This window comes from Petaurus breviceps, unplaced genomic scaffold, assembly GCF_028583685.1.
Source record: "Petaurus breviceps papuanus isolate PSGF00001 unplaced genomic scaffold, PetGlider_PUasm1.0 174, whole genome shotgun sequence".
NCBI lineage: Eukaryota > Metazoa > Chordata > Mammalia > Diprotodontia > Petauridae > Petaurus > Petaurus breviceps.
This window is the reverse complement of record NW_027185761.1, coordinates 58,774,930-58,792,974: the sequence shown is the minus strand read 5'-3', so window position 1 is coordinate 58,792,974 and position 18,045 is coordinate 58,774,930. Positions and strand designations below refer to the sequence as shown.

At 42.3% G+C, this 18,045-nt stretch overlaps 1 protein-coding gene across 1 annotated transcript in view; it reads right to left on the bottom strand.

The window, feature by feature from the left end:
* Positions 1 to 18,045, bottom strand: part of LOC138158191 (protein C-mannosyl-transferase DPY19L1) — a 114,004-nt gene that overhangs the window by 65,989 nt on the left and 29,970 nt on the right. Inside the window, exons 5-6 of the mRNA XM_069084280.1 lie at positions 14,961 to 15,081; positions 14,652 to 14,745 (exon numbers count right to left, since the gene is read on the bottom strand). Of these exons, the coding sequence (XP_068940381.1) occupies positions 14,652 to 14,745; positions 14,961 to 15,081 (215 nt within the window). The remainder of the gene's footprint in view (positions 1 to 14,651; positions 14,746 to 14,960; positions 15,082 to 18,045) is intronic.

The window sequence follows — 18,045 nt, the reverse complement described above, 5'->3', positions numbered from 1 at the left end:
ACAAAAGAAGACAAGTATACGTCAATGTAATTTAAGTGCAACATGAATTCAGATCAAATTCTATCACAACAAAAAACTGATATAACAAAAAGACTTTCTTATCTATCTAAAGCAGAATTTAATAAAGCACAATTTGAATTCAAGAAAAAAAATTTTGTGGAATTCATTAGAGAAACTGACCTGCAATTTATTTCCCCAAGAATATTACCCATGTTTCACCTTTTTTTATTTAAAAAAAAAGTTATTTTCCATATTTAAAAAATGTACAATACTAAAAAGAAATCAACCAAATAAACAACATATCAATAAGAAAGACTCGTAATCCATTCAATACAAACACATTATCATTGATTATTTACTTTAGGGGGAAAAAAGCTCTAATTGGTTCTTTAGCTTTCCCAGTGTTCAAGAACTTATGGCAGGAGGGCAATCAAAGCACAAGACTAGGACATTTCAAAGCAGGACCTAATCTTTGGTCCTGCCATTTCAGAGAACTCTCAGCAAACTCAAAGAAGGCTCCCCTTCTTTAGTCCCACCCTCAGGAGCAAATTCCCTTCTCATTTACAACCTCCAGGCCTAGTCTGAAATGTGCAGGGTGAGGGAAGGTAATCATGATCACTCCCAGCTGGGCAGAATCACCGGCTAGCTCCTGGCCCAGGATTTCACAAAGCTTCTCAACACCATCCAACCTGTGGGTTCCCAATGGTGAAATCCATGGCTAGCTTCTGACTGACAGGAAAAACCACCTTGAAAGTGGTACTCTGATCCACATAACCCTCAGGTGGTCTTGTCTCTGAGTAAGAATCCTCTCCTGCCACTGAGCACAGACTTGGCCTGGGGAGAGGGAGGGGGGCTGCACAGCCTTTTAGGAAGTTATAGGCACCAATGAGCCTTTTCACTCAGCTAGAGAAATTCTTCTTATGATTAAAATGATTTTGAAATATATTTTGTTACACTTGACACTTACTAAAAGTGAGAGTCTCCATTTCTGAAAAGGCAACATCTATAAAACTGCTCCACAATATAAGCACCAACTGTCAGAAAACATGTATTTCTTGACTTAATTTTTTTTTAAAGTTTCAGGGTTTGAACGTACTAACCATCCACCTTAAGAGAAGTCGGCTTTGATTTGGTGCATTTACTCATGTGACCTCAGTTAATGCTCACTCATTCATATGGCTTCAAACTAGGATATCTGTGCTAATCCCAAATCTGAGTCTGCCAAGCACAAACTTCGAAAATCACAAATCGCAGCCTCCTTCCGAATGTGTTGCCCTAGGACAGGCTGTGGGCCAGACAAGGAGCTCTCCTTTGCCCTATTTTCTATCACCAGCACTGAGCACGGTATCCAGCACCCCATCAGCCATAATAAATGGATAATGATCAACCAAATAACCACGAAGGACTGACAAACATCTGGGCGTATCTGCCATCCCACTGGCATCTGTATCGATCTTTGCAAGTCTGGAGCAGTCAGGAGCTAGCTTCACTTCGCCACCATTTGTTAAATGCCCACTGGGACTAGGCATTAACTGTCCACTGAGCAGTGAAAACCTCGGCTTCGTCACTGGGCAGTGAGCCTAACTGTGAGCAGGCAGATGATGTCCAGAACCTTCAAAGGCTTCTTTGTTCACTAACAGCATGTGCACGGCCCAGGAAGCAAGGCCAGCTGCAGCCTCTGAGGATGGTGTTCCTCTCCCATCTTTAGGATGCCCTGTTCCTTTGTAAGCCACAAACTGTCTTTAATTGACTACTTTCTTAGCTCATGTGAATGCATAAAACATCCTTGTGCAAAACTTACAAATATCAGGCTGCTTGTTTCTCTTTCTCTCACCTATACACAAAGAAATGTTAGTTCTTAAACCTAATTCTTTCTTACTGGATTATTTCTTATTGCTGAGTTGGGTACAAAAAGGCCAAAACAAACCAGTCTCTGTCTTCAAAGAACTTAAAGCACTTTAGTGTGGGAAAGAGGTATGGATCTGTACCAAGAGGATAGAACACAGGTGACAAAATGATGAGGGCTAAAGAAGGAACAGGAATATTGATGTCATCCAGAAAGGGTGAATGGAATAGGCAAGAGCCAGGCTGAGAATCTAAAGGACAAGGAAGGTTGTGAAAGGAGGAGGTAAAGGCAAAGTGCATCCCACGTGAACGGCCCATGTAAATGCAGGGAAAGAGGAGATGACTTACCAGCTGGGGGAGTGACTAGCATCCCAATTTGGTGGGAAAATGGAGTTCTCAAAGTGGAGTAAAATGAAGGAGAGCTGATAAGGTAAGCTAAAAGGAGATGGTGGAGGCCACAAGTGTCAAGTTAAGGAATCTGCTCCTTTTTTTTAATTTCAAAGCCCACATGAAACAATGGGGGGAGTAATGTCATCAAGGCAAGGGTAATTGAAACCAAAGCTAACATTTCTACCTTGTGTTAGGAGATTCTTACAGGACTACTCAAGGCAAAGAAGCGATGTACTTTCAGACAATCTGCTTGACGAAGAAAAGAACAGATAATTTGCTTCTTCATCTGTGAAATGAGGGGGTCAGATTAAATGGCCTCTGAGGTCCCTTTGACACCACATCTATGGACCTATGATCTTATGTAATTGCAAAAACTAGAAGCACTTTGAATGTCCAAAAATGAGGGAGTAGTTACATCAAGTGGAGTCCATTACTGTAATGGAATACTTTAATGCAATTAAGATGGACATGATACAAGGAAATCTGAAAAGCTGTTTATGAAATAATTTGGAATAAAACCCACAGAATCAGAGGAATGGAGTACACAGAAAGTAATATCACATAAGAATGAATGGACAGGGTGAAAAGATCCAGATGGGGTCTTAGAGAGACTGAGAAAACATTACATTGCTTTATGTGCTTTAATTAATTTTATTAAACTAGATTAAAATAATTATTAAACAAGTGGAATTTTGTGCTCATGTTAAATTTCTAATAAAACATTTATTTTAAAAATAATCAGTAGATCAAACAAAGTCTTCTCAGTTTGTTCACTTTCAAAGAATATTTATGACTTCAGTTGAAGGGGGCCACTAAGACAGTAATTTGCTCTATCAATTTTTTTTTTTTTTGCCTTTTGGAGGGCAACTGGGGTTAAGTAACTTGCCCAAGGTTACACGGCTAGTTTTTTTTTGTGTGGGTGTTGAATGTCTGAGACCAGAACCGAACTCGGGTCCTCCTGACTCCAGGGCCTGCGCTTTACTCACTGCGCCACCTAGCCGCCCCCCAAATATTTTTTTTAACGAAAAGAAATAAGGTCAGTGGGACCCTGATTTCTTTGTGTCTTTGAGGCTATTGCAATTATAAATATGAGGTTCATTGCATCTGTCTTTTATAAAAGCCCAGCTGTTTTCTTCTCCCTTTAATATATCTACACAACATCCTCATAAATATTGTAGATATAGTAAAGTTGCCCAATGGTCAAAAGTTAGTGATTTTCTCTTGCTTGCCTTTTTTGGTAATAATAAGGCCTATGACATCTTCTAAGCAACTGAAATCGCTTCCCTCTTTGCGAGATCACAAAAGTAAGCTCCTCAAAGCTCTTGAGATTGCACAAACTTTGATATGAGTTCACTGATAAAAACAATGAAAACAAGACCAAGCACAGATCCCGGGGACCTCCAAGGGACACTTCCCATAATGACAGACATCGAGCCCTTCGAGACGACTCTTTGAACCCATCCTGCCAACCAGCTCTGCACCCGCCTCCTGGTGTTACCATCTAATTCACTGCTTTCTCCATAAATAAAGTAAGAGATGCTTCCGCTAAAGCCTTTCAAACACCCGAAGCCACCTGTCACACACCCCAAGACTTTGTCTTCTCCAGGCTAAACAGCCCCAGTTCCTTTACCCCATTGTCAGGTGGCCTCCTGCTCTCCTGGCAGCCCTGATCCTCGCATATGCTGCACTGCCCAGTGAGAGAACAGCCCCCTGTGGGTGGAGGCCATCCCCTTCTGTCTTTGCAGCCCCCACACCTGGAACAATGTTTTGCATTATAACATTTAAGGAAATGAACTGATTTTTTTATTATGAAAGAAAACATCTAGAAAAAATACCCTAAGGTACCACTACCTCCAAGGTCACATATAGCTATAAAGGGTCAGTTTTCAAGATTAACAGGAAATGTATGTTATAAAGGTAGACACTGGGGTGGAGCCAGAGTAAAAGCAGGGACTTGCTTGAGCTTGCCCCCAAACCTCTCCAAATACCTGTAAAAAAATGACTCTAAACAAATTCTAGAGCTGTAGAACCCACAAAATGACAGAGTGAAACATATCTCCAGTCTAAGACAACTTGGAAAGCCAACAGGAAAGGTCTATCGCACTGGCTGGGAGCAGAGGACAGTATGGCATTGGCTGTGCCAGGCACAGACGGGGCCTGAGCAGAGCCCAGAGGACTGAATCACTGGCAGTTGTGGCAATTTCCAGACTTCTCAATCCACAAATGCCAAGAACAATGTGGAAGGTCAGTGGGAGGACTCTGTAGAACCTGGGAGAAAGAAGAGTGCAGATCCCCCCGGTCCTAGTATGGGGATAGCAGAGGTGGTGGCAGCAGCAGCCACAGCAGTTACTTCTGGATTCTGGGTCCATAAACATTTGGGGATTCAGCTGCTTGATACAAAACCCCAGAAGCCTGGACAGTATACCCAACCCCACTGGAAGCAGAGACCTGCTTTGACATGGAGTTGGAAAGTCAAGTATTTGGCTGGGAAGATGAGCAAACAGCATTAAAAAAAGTCAGACTATAGAATCTTACTTTGTTGACAAAGAAGATCAAAACATAGAACCAAAATAAGACAACAAAGTCAAAGTTCCTACATTAAAAGCCTCCAAAAAAAATGAATTGGTCACAGGCCATGGAAGAGCTCAAAAAATGATTTTGAAAATCAAGTAAGAGAAGTAGAGGAAAAATTGGGAAGAGAAATGAGAGTGAAGCAAGAAAATCATGAAAAATGAGTCAACAGCTTGCTAAAGGAGAAATTTTGCCCCCAAAAATTACTGAAGAAAATAACACCTTAAAAAGTAGACTAACACAAATGTCAGAAGACAGCCAAAAAGCCAATGAGGAGAATGCCTTAAAAAACAGAATTGGCCAAATGGAAAAGGAGGTCCAAAAGCTCACTGAAGAAAATAATTCCTTCAAAATTAGAATGGAGCAAATGGAAGCTAATGACTTTATGAGAAATCAAGAAATTATAAAACAGAACCAAAAGAATGAAAAAATAGAAGATAATGTGAAATATCTCATTGGAAAAACTACTGACCTAAAAATAGATCTATGAGAGATAACTTAAAAATTATTGGACTACCTGAAAGCCATGATCAAAAAAAGAGCCTAGACATCATCTTTCAAGAAATTATCAAGGAAAACTGCCCTGATATTCTAAAACCAGAGGGTAAAGTAGAAATCGTAAGTATCTACCAATTGCCTCTTGAAAGAGATACCAAAAGGAATATCATTGCCAAATTCCAGAGTTCCCAGGTGTAATGAGAATAGGAATTTGAAGATCTTCCCTGCCCCTTAATAGACGTAGGGGGGAGTCTGAAGACCTCCCTTGCTTTGAAAGTAAACTCTGCCCCCTGACAGGCTGAATGTAATCACATGGAGCCTGTGATGGAGGGAATTTGCTAAAGGGTGCAGCAGAGCCCATAGGAAGCTGGTAGTCAGAGCTAGCAAGACAGTGGGGGAGAGAGGACATTCATTAAAGAGATAGAGAGGTTTGTGAGTGAATACTGATCTTGTATTGGTTTGTGGGAAGGCTGAAGGATGCTGTGGCTGTCAGTGTTATGGTTTCTGAATATGGTACTATGGTATTTGGTACTATGATGGAATAGGCTTACTGGTTTTGGTATTTGGTTTCCTGGTGTCTAAATAAATGCTTCAGTTCTATCCTCTATATGGAGAGTTTGGTATATTTTGCAGTTGAACATCATGCAATACTTATAGTCATGGTCTTTATCATGATCATGGGTGCTGTAAATATAGCATTGGTGCTACACCAGGTCAAGGAGAAAATACTGCAAGCTGCCAAAAAGAAACAACATGAATATTGTGGAAACACAATCAAGATAACACAATAGCAGTTTCTACACTAAGGGAATGAAAGGCTTGGAATATGATATTCTGGAAGTCAGAGGAGGTAGAATTAAAATCAAGAATCACCTACCCAGAAAAAGTGAGTATAATATTTCAGAGGGAAAAATGGGCATTCAATGAAACACAGTACTTTCAAGCATTCTTGCTGAAAAGACCAGTGCTGAATAGAAAACTTGACTTTCAAATACAAGACCAAAGAGAAGCATAAAAAGGTAAACAGGAAAAAAATTATAAGGGACTTATTAAAATTGAACTGTTTTCATTCCTAGATGGAAAGATGATATTTGTAACTCATGAGGGTAGTTGGAGGCAATAAAAAGGGGAGAGGTGAGAAGGAATGAGTGAACCTTACTCTCACTGGATTTAGCTTAAGGAGGGAATAACATACACACTCAACTGGGTATTTTACCAAAGAAAGGGGGGAATGTGATAAGGGGGGGAGGATGATAGAAGGGAGGGCAGACTGGGGGAGGGAGTAGTCAGAAGCAAACACTTTTGAAAAGGGACAGAGTCAAAGGAGAAAATAGAATAAGTGGGATAGGATGGAGGGAAATATATTTAGGTGCTATGATGGAATCAACTTACTGGTTTCACAACATGACTATTATGTAAGTGTTTTGCATAACTACACATGTATAACCTATAATGAATTGCTTGCCTTCTCAATGGGGGGGGGGGTGAAGAGGGAAGAAGGGAGAGAATTTGAAACTCAAAGTTTTAAAAACAAATGTTAAAAACTGTTTTCACATGCAACTGGGAAGTAAGATATACAAGCAATGAGGTAGAGAAATCTATCTTGCCCTACAAAAAAATAAGAAAGAAGAGGATAAGGGAGGGGGTGATAGAAGGAAGAGCAAAGGGGGGGAGGGGTAATCAGAATGCACGTCACCTTGGGGTGGGGGGAGGGGAGAGAGGGGGAGAAAATTTGGAATTCAAAATCTTGTGGAAATCAATGTTGAAAACTAAAAATAAATTAATTTTTAAAAATAAGTCACCTATAATATGATATATAACATGTAACTTTTCATTTTAAATTGTAACGAAGATGTCAGTATCAAAATAATCCTAAGAAAAAATTTTGGATCAGGAAAACAACTTTAGAGTGGCATAATATATTTTTTAAACTATACTGGGGAAAAAAAAACCTACAATCTAACAAAGACAAATGCATACCTTGTAATAATAATAACTAGCATCAGAAAATATAAAGTACTTGACTCTACATTAAAGGAAATCAATCTAATTTGTTGGAAATTAGAAGGAGGCTCCAATTGGATTTTCTAGAAGTATTAGTTTCTGTCTTAGATTAGTATGGATCAGGAGTCAGTAAATTAGGGCCTGCAGGCCAAAATAGGCCCCTTGCCTGTTTTTATACAGCCCATGAGCTGAGAATATAAAATTACAATTTAAAGTACATATACTTTATTTTTATAAAGTAAAAAGTATCCTATAGATGATAAAAATTAATAGATGCTGGTAGCCCTGCACTTCCAAATCAGAAGCTCTAAGAAGACAGGAAAATAAGGTGTTTATTGCCCCTGGTTGGGAATCCAGGTGAAAATATCAAGGAATGGAACCTGAGAATAAGGCCCAGTTTGGAAATAAATTAATAGGCAAATTTTTCAAGACTGGTTGGAAGAGGCCGATGTGTTTAACAAGCCTGTGGGCCCAGGGGGATAGAAGGCTAAGCACAGATGCTTTCCAAACGGTGACCTGAGTTGTGTTTTTGTTTTTTTAACTGCTTTCCTTCCCCACGTAGCAAATAGACAGTAGGAAGGAAGGGAGGAAAAAAGAAAGGAATAAGAAGAATCAGCAAGAAAAAAACAAATAGGGCAACAAACATAGTTAGCACTAAAAAGGTTCTTTAAAATAGAAAATCTCACTTCAATGCAAGGTCAAAAAGAGCAGAGACAATTCAGCTGGTTCCTAAAGTTTGGGGTCAGGTGTTTTTCCCCCTCTGACAAACTATAAGTACCATGAAAACAAGAACAGGTATGATTTCTCTTCTAGCCCCAGCACTAAAGCACAAAGCTGTGCACAGAACTGTCAGCAAAAAGATGTGCTTAGCTTTAGAAATACTGATGTAACTATATATATAAGAGAACCAGGATGAGTCCTTAGAAGCATACATCCTCCCAACCCACCAATGAGACTGTTGTTCCTGAGGTGGGGAGATCCTTACAAGTGCCCCTTATTATTCTTCACATCCACTCACATAATTTTATTTAAAAATATATAAGAAAATATATGGGAAAACAATGTGATGCATGCTATGAACACGGTCTTGCAAACAGCCTCTGTCCTCAACTTCGTCCCCCCATTGCTACCTTGGGAGTTGTTCCTAGGTTAATACATTGTCTCTCTTTGCTTCATATGCCAGACAGTAGACTGAAGGAGTCACAGTCACTGGTTTTCCCTAGCTTACAACTATTTGACCGCTAGACTCCTCTGGGTGAAAATCAGGTGGTCAAGCAGCAAATTTTATCACAGTCTGGTTAAGGAACAAGCCCATTCAAACTTTTACCTTACTAGAGGCACATAAGAAAAGGGGAAATGCAAAGTGTATGATGGGTATGAGTGACTACTCATTATACTTCATTTTTGGGCTCTCTCTGCCAACAAATTGTGGTGGAGGAATGGGTAATAAAAAAAATATGTCAGAAAAAGCAAACACGCTGGAGAGTTGAGATATCTTGCTAGCACATCCCATGAAGCCAGCACAGAAAGCAAAATGTCATATAGCATACAATATAAGCTTAATTCAACATTGTTAAAAGCAGTTACTCCTTTCTCCACTTGATGGCCCTCATGAGAAACTTCACTCATTCAAAGGGCTTTCACTCCAGTCATGAGATGGTCCCCTAGAGCTGGTCTCTGCTTGAAGAACAGTAACAGTCTGGCAACTCCATGACCCATGCTGCTAAAGTGGACTACCTCTCTAAAGCTGGAACTTTCAAGTTTTAATTAAAAAAAAAAGCAGTCGGTCAAGAACATTTATTAAACATTTATTATGTGATCAGTAATTACCCAATGTTTGCTTAGTTTGAGAACTCAGAAATAAATATATCTGATAAAAGCTAACTTTCCAATTAATTCTATCAGCAATGATTAAATACCTAATATGTGCAAATAACTGTGATAGGATAGGGATACAAGACAAAAATCAAATGGCCCCTCATCTCACTTTCTCTCAAGAAACTACATGTGCACATGTGAAAAAGACAGAAAATACGCATAATTAGTAAATACAACATAATTTCAAAGGGGAGAGGAGACACCAGCAAGTTAGGGACTCAAGAACGGCCTCAAGAAGAAGACAAACTCTGAGAGATCACAAAGGAATTAGGATGACAGCCATGTGAATGGAGAGAAGGGAAAGGGAAGGGGATAAGCATTTATTCAGCACCTATGTGCCAAGTACTGTGCTGAGGGCTTTAGAGATCTCATTGGATCCTCACAACAACTCTATTGTGATGGGTGCTATTATTGTGCCCATTTTATAGATGGGAAAATTGAGGGAAAAGAGGCTGACTTGCCCAGAGTCACACAGCCAGATTTGAACTCAGGTGTTCCTGACTCTGTCCATGGCACCACCTCGATGCCTCTAGTGGGACTCAGAAATGACAAGATATGGGGCAGGATGGTGAGGGACAATGATGGATGACACCCAGGTTACCAATCTGGGTGACTAGAGACAGAAGCAGGAAGCAAAGAAGAGGGGCGAGTTCCCAGGGAAGATGAGCGGTTTTGGAGATGACCAAAGACTCGGGGCTGGCAGGGGCTCAGAGGCCATCTGTGGGCTCCAACACTATTTCATAGACAGGCAAGCCGAGGTCTGGGAAATGCAGTGACTTGCCCCAAGTCACACAGAGGTAATGCCAGAGCAGGGCTTTAGGTCAGTGGTCTTCCCACTGGGAGGGGCCTCAGGAGGACATCCAACCCCTCCCCCCCATGTGACAGCCGGGGTGAGAGGGTACACTGACAGGCCAAGACCAAGGAGGGAATATGCGTCAGCAATGAGATCTGAACCCGGCTCCTCTGACTCCAGGGACTGCACCTGCATATATTAGGCAACTGTGAGGTCCCCTACAGAGAGAAAAGATAAGGGCCCTGAGCAGAATCCTGGAATTTTAGGAGAACCATATGAGTACAGCAATGTATGGTACCAATTCGAAATTAACACACCCGATCCAAAAGTACTCCATGAGGCTACATATTCTCTGAGAACTCCCGTTTCCAAAAGAAGAGATTCCATCCCCAAGGGTGGCTCTGCACCCCGTCTCTCAGAGGCCTGCTCTCTGGCTCTGCTCTTTCTTAAGAAGAGGCTATGACAGGATAAGGGACACAAAGGAAAACTGGGCTTTGGCCTCAGAGTGTTCACTGTCCTGGCCATCATCCTCCTTCCTGGGGAGCCTCCAAACGGCCGCCACACACCTCAATCAGTACACAGCCCAACAGGCCCTGAGGTGCAGAGGGACCCCACCTGCCCTCTGCTGACAGAGCTGACAGGGCTGCCAAGGACCTCGGATGTGACCTATGCCTTTGATCCCTTGTTTTACAGATGAGGAAATGTGCCCTGGAAGTTGTTCCAGAACTTGCCCAAGTCACAGGAAGTGGCAGCAAAGCCAGGCCTCAATCCCAAGGCCTTCTGACTAAAACCCCAACCCTCTTTCACTACATCACTATTTTCCAGCTCAGAGTCTTCAAGAGCTCTGGTTTCTGGCCCAGACACTCTGGGGATGGAGGATTTCATATTGTGTCTTTAAGGCAATGTTCCCCAATATTGTCCATTCTCTTGTCTTTAGAACTTAAAACTTGTTATAAAAACAACTGTCACCAGAGTCATAATTAGCAAAATATCACTTTAGAGAAATAAACAAAATCACCTGGGATGAGGAGCTGGTATGATTCAAACCCCAGTTAGCTCTCCGCTACCTGTGCACCCTGAGTAAGGCCCTCCATCTCACTGGGATCTCTAAGAGCCTTGCCAGATGTATATCGATGACTCTGTAACATGCCATCCTTTGTCCATAAAAGAAAGGATACATTTAAAGTCTGGTCCCACAGTCCACTTCAATGATTCTCCTCACCCCCTTCACGCTCTCTCCCACCTCTAGTTTTCATGAAATTAGCATAACAGAATCACAAAGTCATATTACTGAAAAAAATTTATTCTGGACCACAAAGGCCATACGAAATCTACCTACAGCAACAATTTCTAGCATTTATTTCTCAGAATACAGATGGTACTATTTATAGAAAGACACAACGCAATTTTCCATATTATTCTCTTCATTCTTAACATAGATCCTAAGAACATTCCAGCCTCATCCCACTCTCTTAAGATTAGAAGGGTGACTAAGCTAATGAACATGGGGGGAAGGGGGACATTGATGAAGTAGTAATTTAAGGCACTTCCAAAAATATTTTTTCATGTCCAACAAAAAATAAACACAACTAAACTGATTTTGAAGGAAGATACCGATGCAGAAGAGACCCCTGATCCATTCAACACGAGAAGGGCATTCGATTTTTACTAGCAATTAGATGAAAAATTTTCAAATGAAAGCTCCTTTTCTAAAGATCAGAACACCATGAAATGCAATTATGATACTGATAACCTGGCATTCAAGGCTCCTTCTGAGTACTCTCTTCTCACTGGGTTGGGTTTGTTTTTACACCACTGAACTGTCACCATTCTCTTTCAACCCGCCTGACCATTTGTCACTTGAATCCCGTGGGCCTTAGTTCCATAGGTTTGCAAAAGAAGGGGGCCTGGATAACCTCTGCTAACTTCTAATGGCCTGGTCAGTTCTAGAGCCAGGATCCTGGGTCCAAATCAGAACTTACCATCCCCTCCCAGGTCCACCTCAACCCTTCACTTCCCTACTTCTGTGAGGGAGCAATCCCTGCAGTGGACAGTGCATAACCTTGTAGGCATCTTCATCGGTTCACTCTGCTTTAAGCCCCCACTGCCTCAGAAGCCAAGTCTTGGAATTCTCAGTTTCCTTCAAAGTTCAACTCAGGTACTGCTCTCCCAGGATGCCTTTCCTGACTTCTGGTCCTCTTTCCCAATCTGTTTGTGCTCTCCCTCTCCTCCAGTGGCCTGTACTGAGCTGCAGACATGCTATAATGCCCCACAAAAAGGCACGTTCCTGAAGAGCAGAGACTGATTTGGGTTTTTACCTTTAAATCTCCGACAACTAGCTGAGTTCCTTGCATACAGGAGTTAATTAATAACTTTCTCATTGAAATAATAAGTGTGGTAGAAACAGGATTTCCACACGGCTCCCACTTCCACCTCCTCCAATACATCTAAAAAATGTCTCTAAACAAACTTTAGAGTTACAGAACCCACAAAGTGACAGAGAGAAACTAACCTCCCACTGAAGACAGCCTGGTAGGCCGGCAGGAAGGGGCCATTGCAGCGCTCTGGGAGAAGAGCCCAGCGCCATGGGAGCCTGAGGTTTTAGCCTTAGGGAGGCCCTACCAGCTGCCGGCTGGAGGGACATCGGGAGAGTGGATCACCAGCAGCTGTGGCGGTTTCCAGAATTATCAACCCATGGATGCTAAGGACAAAGTGAGAGGTCAGTGGACTTTGGGAACAGAGGGTCCGGGAGTGCAGTCCAGCCTCTGCCCCTGGAAGGGAGAAGTGGCTGAGGTGCAGGGTCCACTGCCACGAGGCTACTTCAGAGCTCCTGGCCTGAAGATTGTAGGAGCACCAAGCAACCAGTCTGAGGGGTAATCGCTCTTGCTTTAACCTGCTTGGATCTGGATGGCTGTCACAGGTGGAGGTCCTGGGGTGTGTGACCAGTGAGACAGAGCATATGGAGGCTTCTGAGAGGGCACCCAACTAATAGCTCGGCAGCTGAGAAAATCCCAGTGATTTGGGACAAAGCTCTCCTCTCTGGTGTCAGAGTTCTACTGTGGCAAAAAGCTCAAAAGTCAAGCAATTGAGTGGCAACATGAGCAGGCAAAGGAAGCAAAATAAACAGAGCAACCCAACTTTACACTCTTATTTCAGGGACAAAAAGGATCAAAGCATGGAACAGGAGGAAGACAGTGAAGTCAGAACTCCTGCACCAAAAACTTCCAAGAAAAATACAGGCTGGTTACAGGTCATAGAGGACCTTAAGAAGGATTTTGAAAAGCAAATAAGAGAAGTGGAAGAAAAATTGGGAAGAGAAATGAGAATGATGCAAGAAAATTATGAAAAGAGAGTCAACAAGCTGACTGAAGAAAAGAACACCTTAAAAAATAGACTAATTCAAATGGCAAAAGAAGCTCAAAAAGGCAGTGAGGAGAAGAATGCCTTAAAAAGCCAAATTTGCCAGATGGAAAAAGAATCTCAAAAGCTCATTGAAGAGAATCATTCCTTCAGAATTATATTGGAGCAAATGGAAGCTAGTGACTTTATGAGAAATCAAGATACTATTAAACAGATCGAAACAAATGAAAAAATAGAAGACAGTGTGAAATATCTCACTCGAAAAACCACTGACCTGGAAAATAGATCCAGGATAGATAACTTAAAAATTATAGGACTACCTGAAAGCCATGATCAAAAAAAGAACATAGAAATCATCCTTCAAGAAATTCTCAAGGAAAACTGCCCTGATATTTTAGAACCAGAAGGCAAAATAGAGGTTGAAAGAATCCACCAGTCACCTCTTGAAAAAGGTCCCAAAAAGAAAACTCCTAGGAATGTTATATTCAGGTTCCAGAATTCACAGATCAAGGAGAAAATATTACAAGCAGCCAGGAAGAAACAATCTGAATATTGTGGAAACACAATGAGGATAACACAGGATCTGGCAGCTTCTACACTGAGGGATCAAAGGGCTTGGAAGATGATATTCCAGAGGTCAAAGGAGCTGGGATTAAAACCAAAAATCACCTATCCAGCAAAACTGAGTATCATGTTTCAGGGGAAAATATGGTCATTCAATGGAATTGAGGACTTTCAAGCATTCAAAAAAAAAAAGAAATAATAAGTTTCTTTCTGAACTAAACTGTGTTTTAGGAAAGGTGCTCCATTATAAAGGCAAACAAGCAAATAACAGCCTTCATGAAAAATCATTTTATTTTCTAAATTTTATGGTAATATTTATCAAGTAATGAGTCATCAGTGCTAAAACTATTCTTTTCCCATGTACTTTACTTCAAGAATCACAATGCCTATATGTCTGATAGCTTAAAAAGACATAACCCCAGCGGATCAATAAGCCAGCCTGAATGCCTGGGATTACTTAGGCTGATTAGAGCCCCACAGGAGCCTATCTGTAGCTTTAATTTTTTTAATGTATAAATTCTCATCATGGAAACTATATTGATGTTTACACTAAGAGTAAAGTCATTTAAGTGGGACCTAATTTTGTGATTTATTATTCTATAGTTTTTATAAATAGGACTAGAAAAATAACTGAGTTGATTTAAAAGGTTATTGTTCTCCAATAACCCACCTTACTTTTTTTCATTAAATTTGCTTTGCAAAACCTATCCTAAACACACTGAAAGCTCACTGGACTCAAAGCCCTTACCTTAAGTATGTGCCATAGATGAAAAACAAAGCCATCATTAGTCCATTTAATAGAAAAATTGCTGCGACGTAAAAGCAAGCAGGGTCTCCCAATCCTTTAAAAAACAAACAAAATGCCTCACTATAATTTAAAAATCTACAAGTACATTTGAGATTTTTTCTGCTTTGAAACATTTACAAATTTGTTAATATTTGCTTATTTAAAAGACTTCTCTGGAGCTACTCAACAGTTCTATCTCTGCTCTTTTTACATACAAATTACAGCAGGACATGAATCAGAAATACAGCATCAGCTTCCCAAGAAACTTGCCTTCACAGCTTTCTATTGGACTTAGCCCTTCTCCTCGGGTGACAGTCCAGCATATCTTGGTCTGAACACCAATCAAGTCCATTATCCAGGTATATATGCGATACCAGCTGGCTAAAACTACCTAAAAAGAAACAGAATTGGAGACAGATGAGGAAAGGACTGTGTTGATTACGGTCATGATTGCCACAAAGGCTTCAGTGACACTTCCCACTTTTTCTCCCAGTTCTCTGATCCATTCTGTTCCCTTCACTCTAATAAAGTGAATCCTCCAAATCTCTGGGTCTTGAAGATTCTCCTTGATGCAGTACACCATCCTTCTAGGCCAGAATTATCATTCCCATACTTCAGCTCTATTTTCTCAAGAACGTCTTAGCATCATAAAATTGGAGACCACAGATTTAGGTCTGGAAGGGTCATGTAATCCAATCCTATCATTTATTGATGGGGAAACTGAAGCCTGGCAAGGTCTCATGACTTGTCCAAGGCTGCATAGTTATTAAAGGGTATACCTGATTCTGGTTCCTCTAATTCCAAAGTCACTGTTTTCTCCACTGTACCCTAAATGCACAGGCATCTTATACATGGGCACTGAAAAGGTTCTCAAGTGTTAATATTACAAAATCCTGCCTGAACTAAACCCCAGGCTCAAAAACCAGGAACCACACATCTGTTTTTGTCTTGCTAACACATATCCAACAGCACCTAATCAATCTATCAACTGGGAAGTTAAGTGGCACTGTGGATGGAGTGCCAGGCCTGGAGTCAGGTACACTCATCTTCCCAAGTTCAAATCTGACCTTGGGCACTTCGTAGCTGTGTGACCCTGGGCCAGTCATTTAACCCTGTTTGTCTCAGTTTCCTCATCTGTAAAGTGAGTTGGAGAAGGAAATGGAAAATTACTTTGCCAAGAAAACCCCAAATGGGGTCACAGAGTCAGACATGGTTGGAATCACCTATCCATCAACTGGTCGATCAATAAGCATTTATTAAGTGCCTACTATGTGCTACTCACTGTGCTAAACATGGGAATAAAATACACACACTAACACAATCTCTACTCAGAAGGAGTTCACACTCTAGCTGGTAAGACAAATGTATGTGCATGTGTGTGTGCACACATGCAGGCACAAGCACACATACATATATGCAGAGATGGTGTATGTGTGTATGTGTGTGTTAGCATACTTGCGTACACACCCCCAGACAAAAAGAAGACAAACACAAAGCAGTGAAACACCAAGTCATGTCAGAGTCAGAGCACCAGCAGCTGGGGGGTGGGGGAGGATGGGGAAAGGCTTCCTGGAGAAGGCGGTGCCCAGCTGGAACACTGAAGGAAGGAATTCATCCTAGGCCTAGGGGGAGCTAGGGCCAGGACATGGCAACAAGAGATTGCTCTCCTGGCCACATGAAGCCCCTTCCTCAATCTCCTCTGCTGGAACCTTAGGTCATAACTACTAACTCAGGTAACCCCCAGGTTCCCAGACTAACCTCCCTCCTGAACCCCAAATGCATCTGGGACGTTCCCAAGTGAAAGTCTCATAGACTCCTCAAACTGAGCACGGCCAAAGCAGCACTGATTACCTTTCCCCCAGGCCCCACCCCTTTCTGATGTCCCCATCACCGCCTGGGTCACTACCAGCCCCCACTCACCCAGGTGCCCAACCCTGGCCTCCTTCCTACATTCCCAACACTGCTATGCCCCATCCTCTCTGCTCAAGCTGCCCCCACACTCAGGCCCTCCCTCATTGCCGCACGCCTGGAATGCAGCATCAGCTCCCTGCTCCCGGTCTCTCTCCATGCCTGCCCATGCTCGCAGCTGCACAAGTGACCTTCTTAAAGAATAGGCATGACTGTCAGGAAACTTCATCAGCTCCCTATTCCCCTCAGGATCAAATATCAAAAGCTGTTTAGTGCTGAAAACCCTTTAACCTGCTAACACTTTACTTCCTCCTACCCTGAACCTCTTGCTGCTCCTCACATGGGGGGCTTTCCATTTCCAGACTCTGTGCCTTTTCAGTGGCTGTGCCTCATGCCTGGAATGCTCTCCCCTCCTTACGCCCCACTGAGAGTGCCTCCCCTCTGACATTAGCTCCCATTATATATCTTGTACTATGGCTTTTTGTTTGTTATCTCCCCAGTAGGATGTGAGATCCTGGAGGCCTGGGCTCATGGTTTTGTCTTCCTTTGTATCATCTGTGCTTACCCCAGTGTACGGGACTTAGTAAATGCCAATCTACTTGGCCAACACTTGGTGACTGCCAAGAGGAGATGAGACTCCTCATCTGTGAGGAACAAGGTAAAGGCCAGTTTGGCTGCATCTCAGAGCACTGTAGGAGGAGCCAGAAATCAAGGCTAGGAACAGGTGGTAAAGAGCTTTCTGATGCATGGGGGAGGCTGAGGCTGAGGCTGCTGGATCACTGGAGTGCAGGAGTCATGGGCTGCAGTGGGGGCTGCACTGTGTCTAGCAACAGCCTGATCAGGCTCTGGGAGGGCAGAGCCCCCAAACTGCCTCCAAAGGGCAAACCCGCTTAGATCGGAAGGGTGGTAAGCGCTTCCATGCCCATCAGCACTGGGAGCCCTGCACTTTCAGCCAGTGTAAACAGGGAGGCCCAAGTCTCAAAAAGAAAGAGTGAAGCCATTTGTAGTATAGTTTATCCTTGAGGCAACAGGGAGTCAGTGGGGAAGTCACAAAGTCATACCTGCACTTCAGGAAATGCTATGATGTAAAGGATGGAATGAGTGGGATGAAGGCTGAGGCAACAGGCTGCTACAGTAACCTAGGAGAGACGGGCTGACGGCCTGAGCTGGGCTACTGGTGGATGGGGCTGGATGGAGGAGAAGGCAGACAGGCAAAAACAGCAAAATCGGCAGGGGTGTGGGGGGTGTGACTGGCTAAAGAGGGCAGGGCTGGGGAAAACGCCAAGGCTACAAACCTGGGAGACTGCAGAGTAGTCATTTCTTCAACAGAAAGAGGGAAGTTTCATCTAACTTGTGGAACTCAATGAACATTAGATGAATAAAGTACAGTTCTATAAAACCCATCAAGTGATTTCAGCACAGAAGACTTAGTTCCAATATTCTGTAA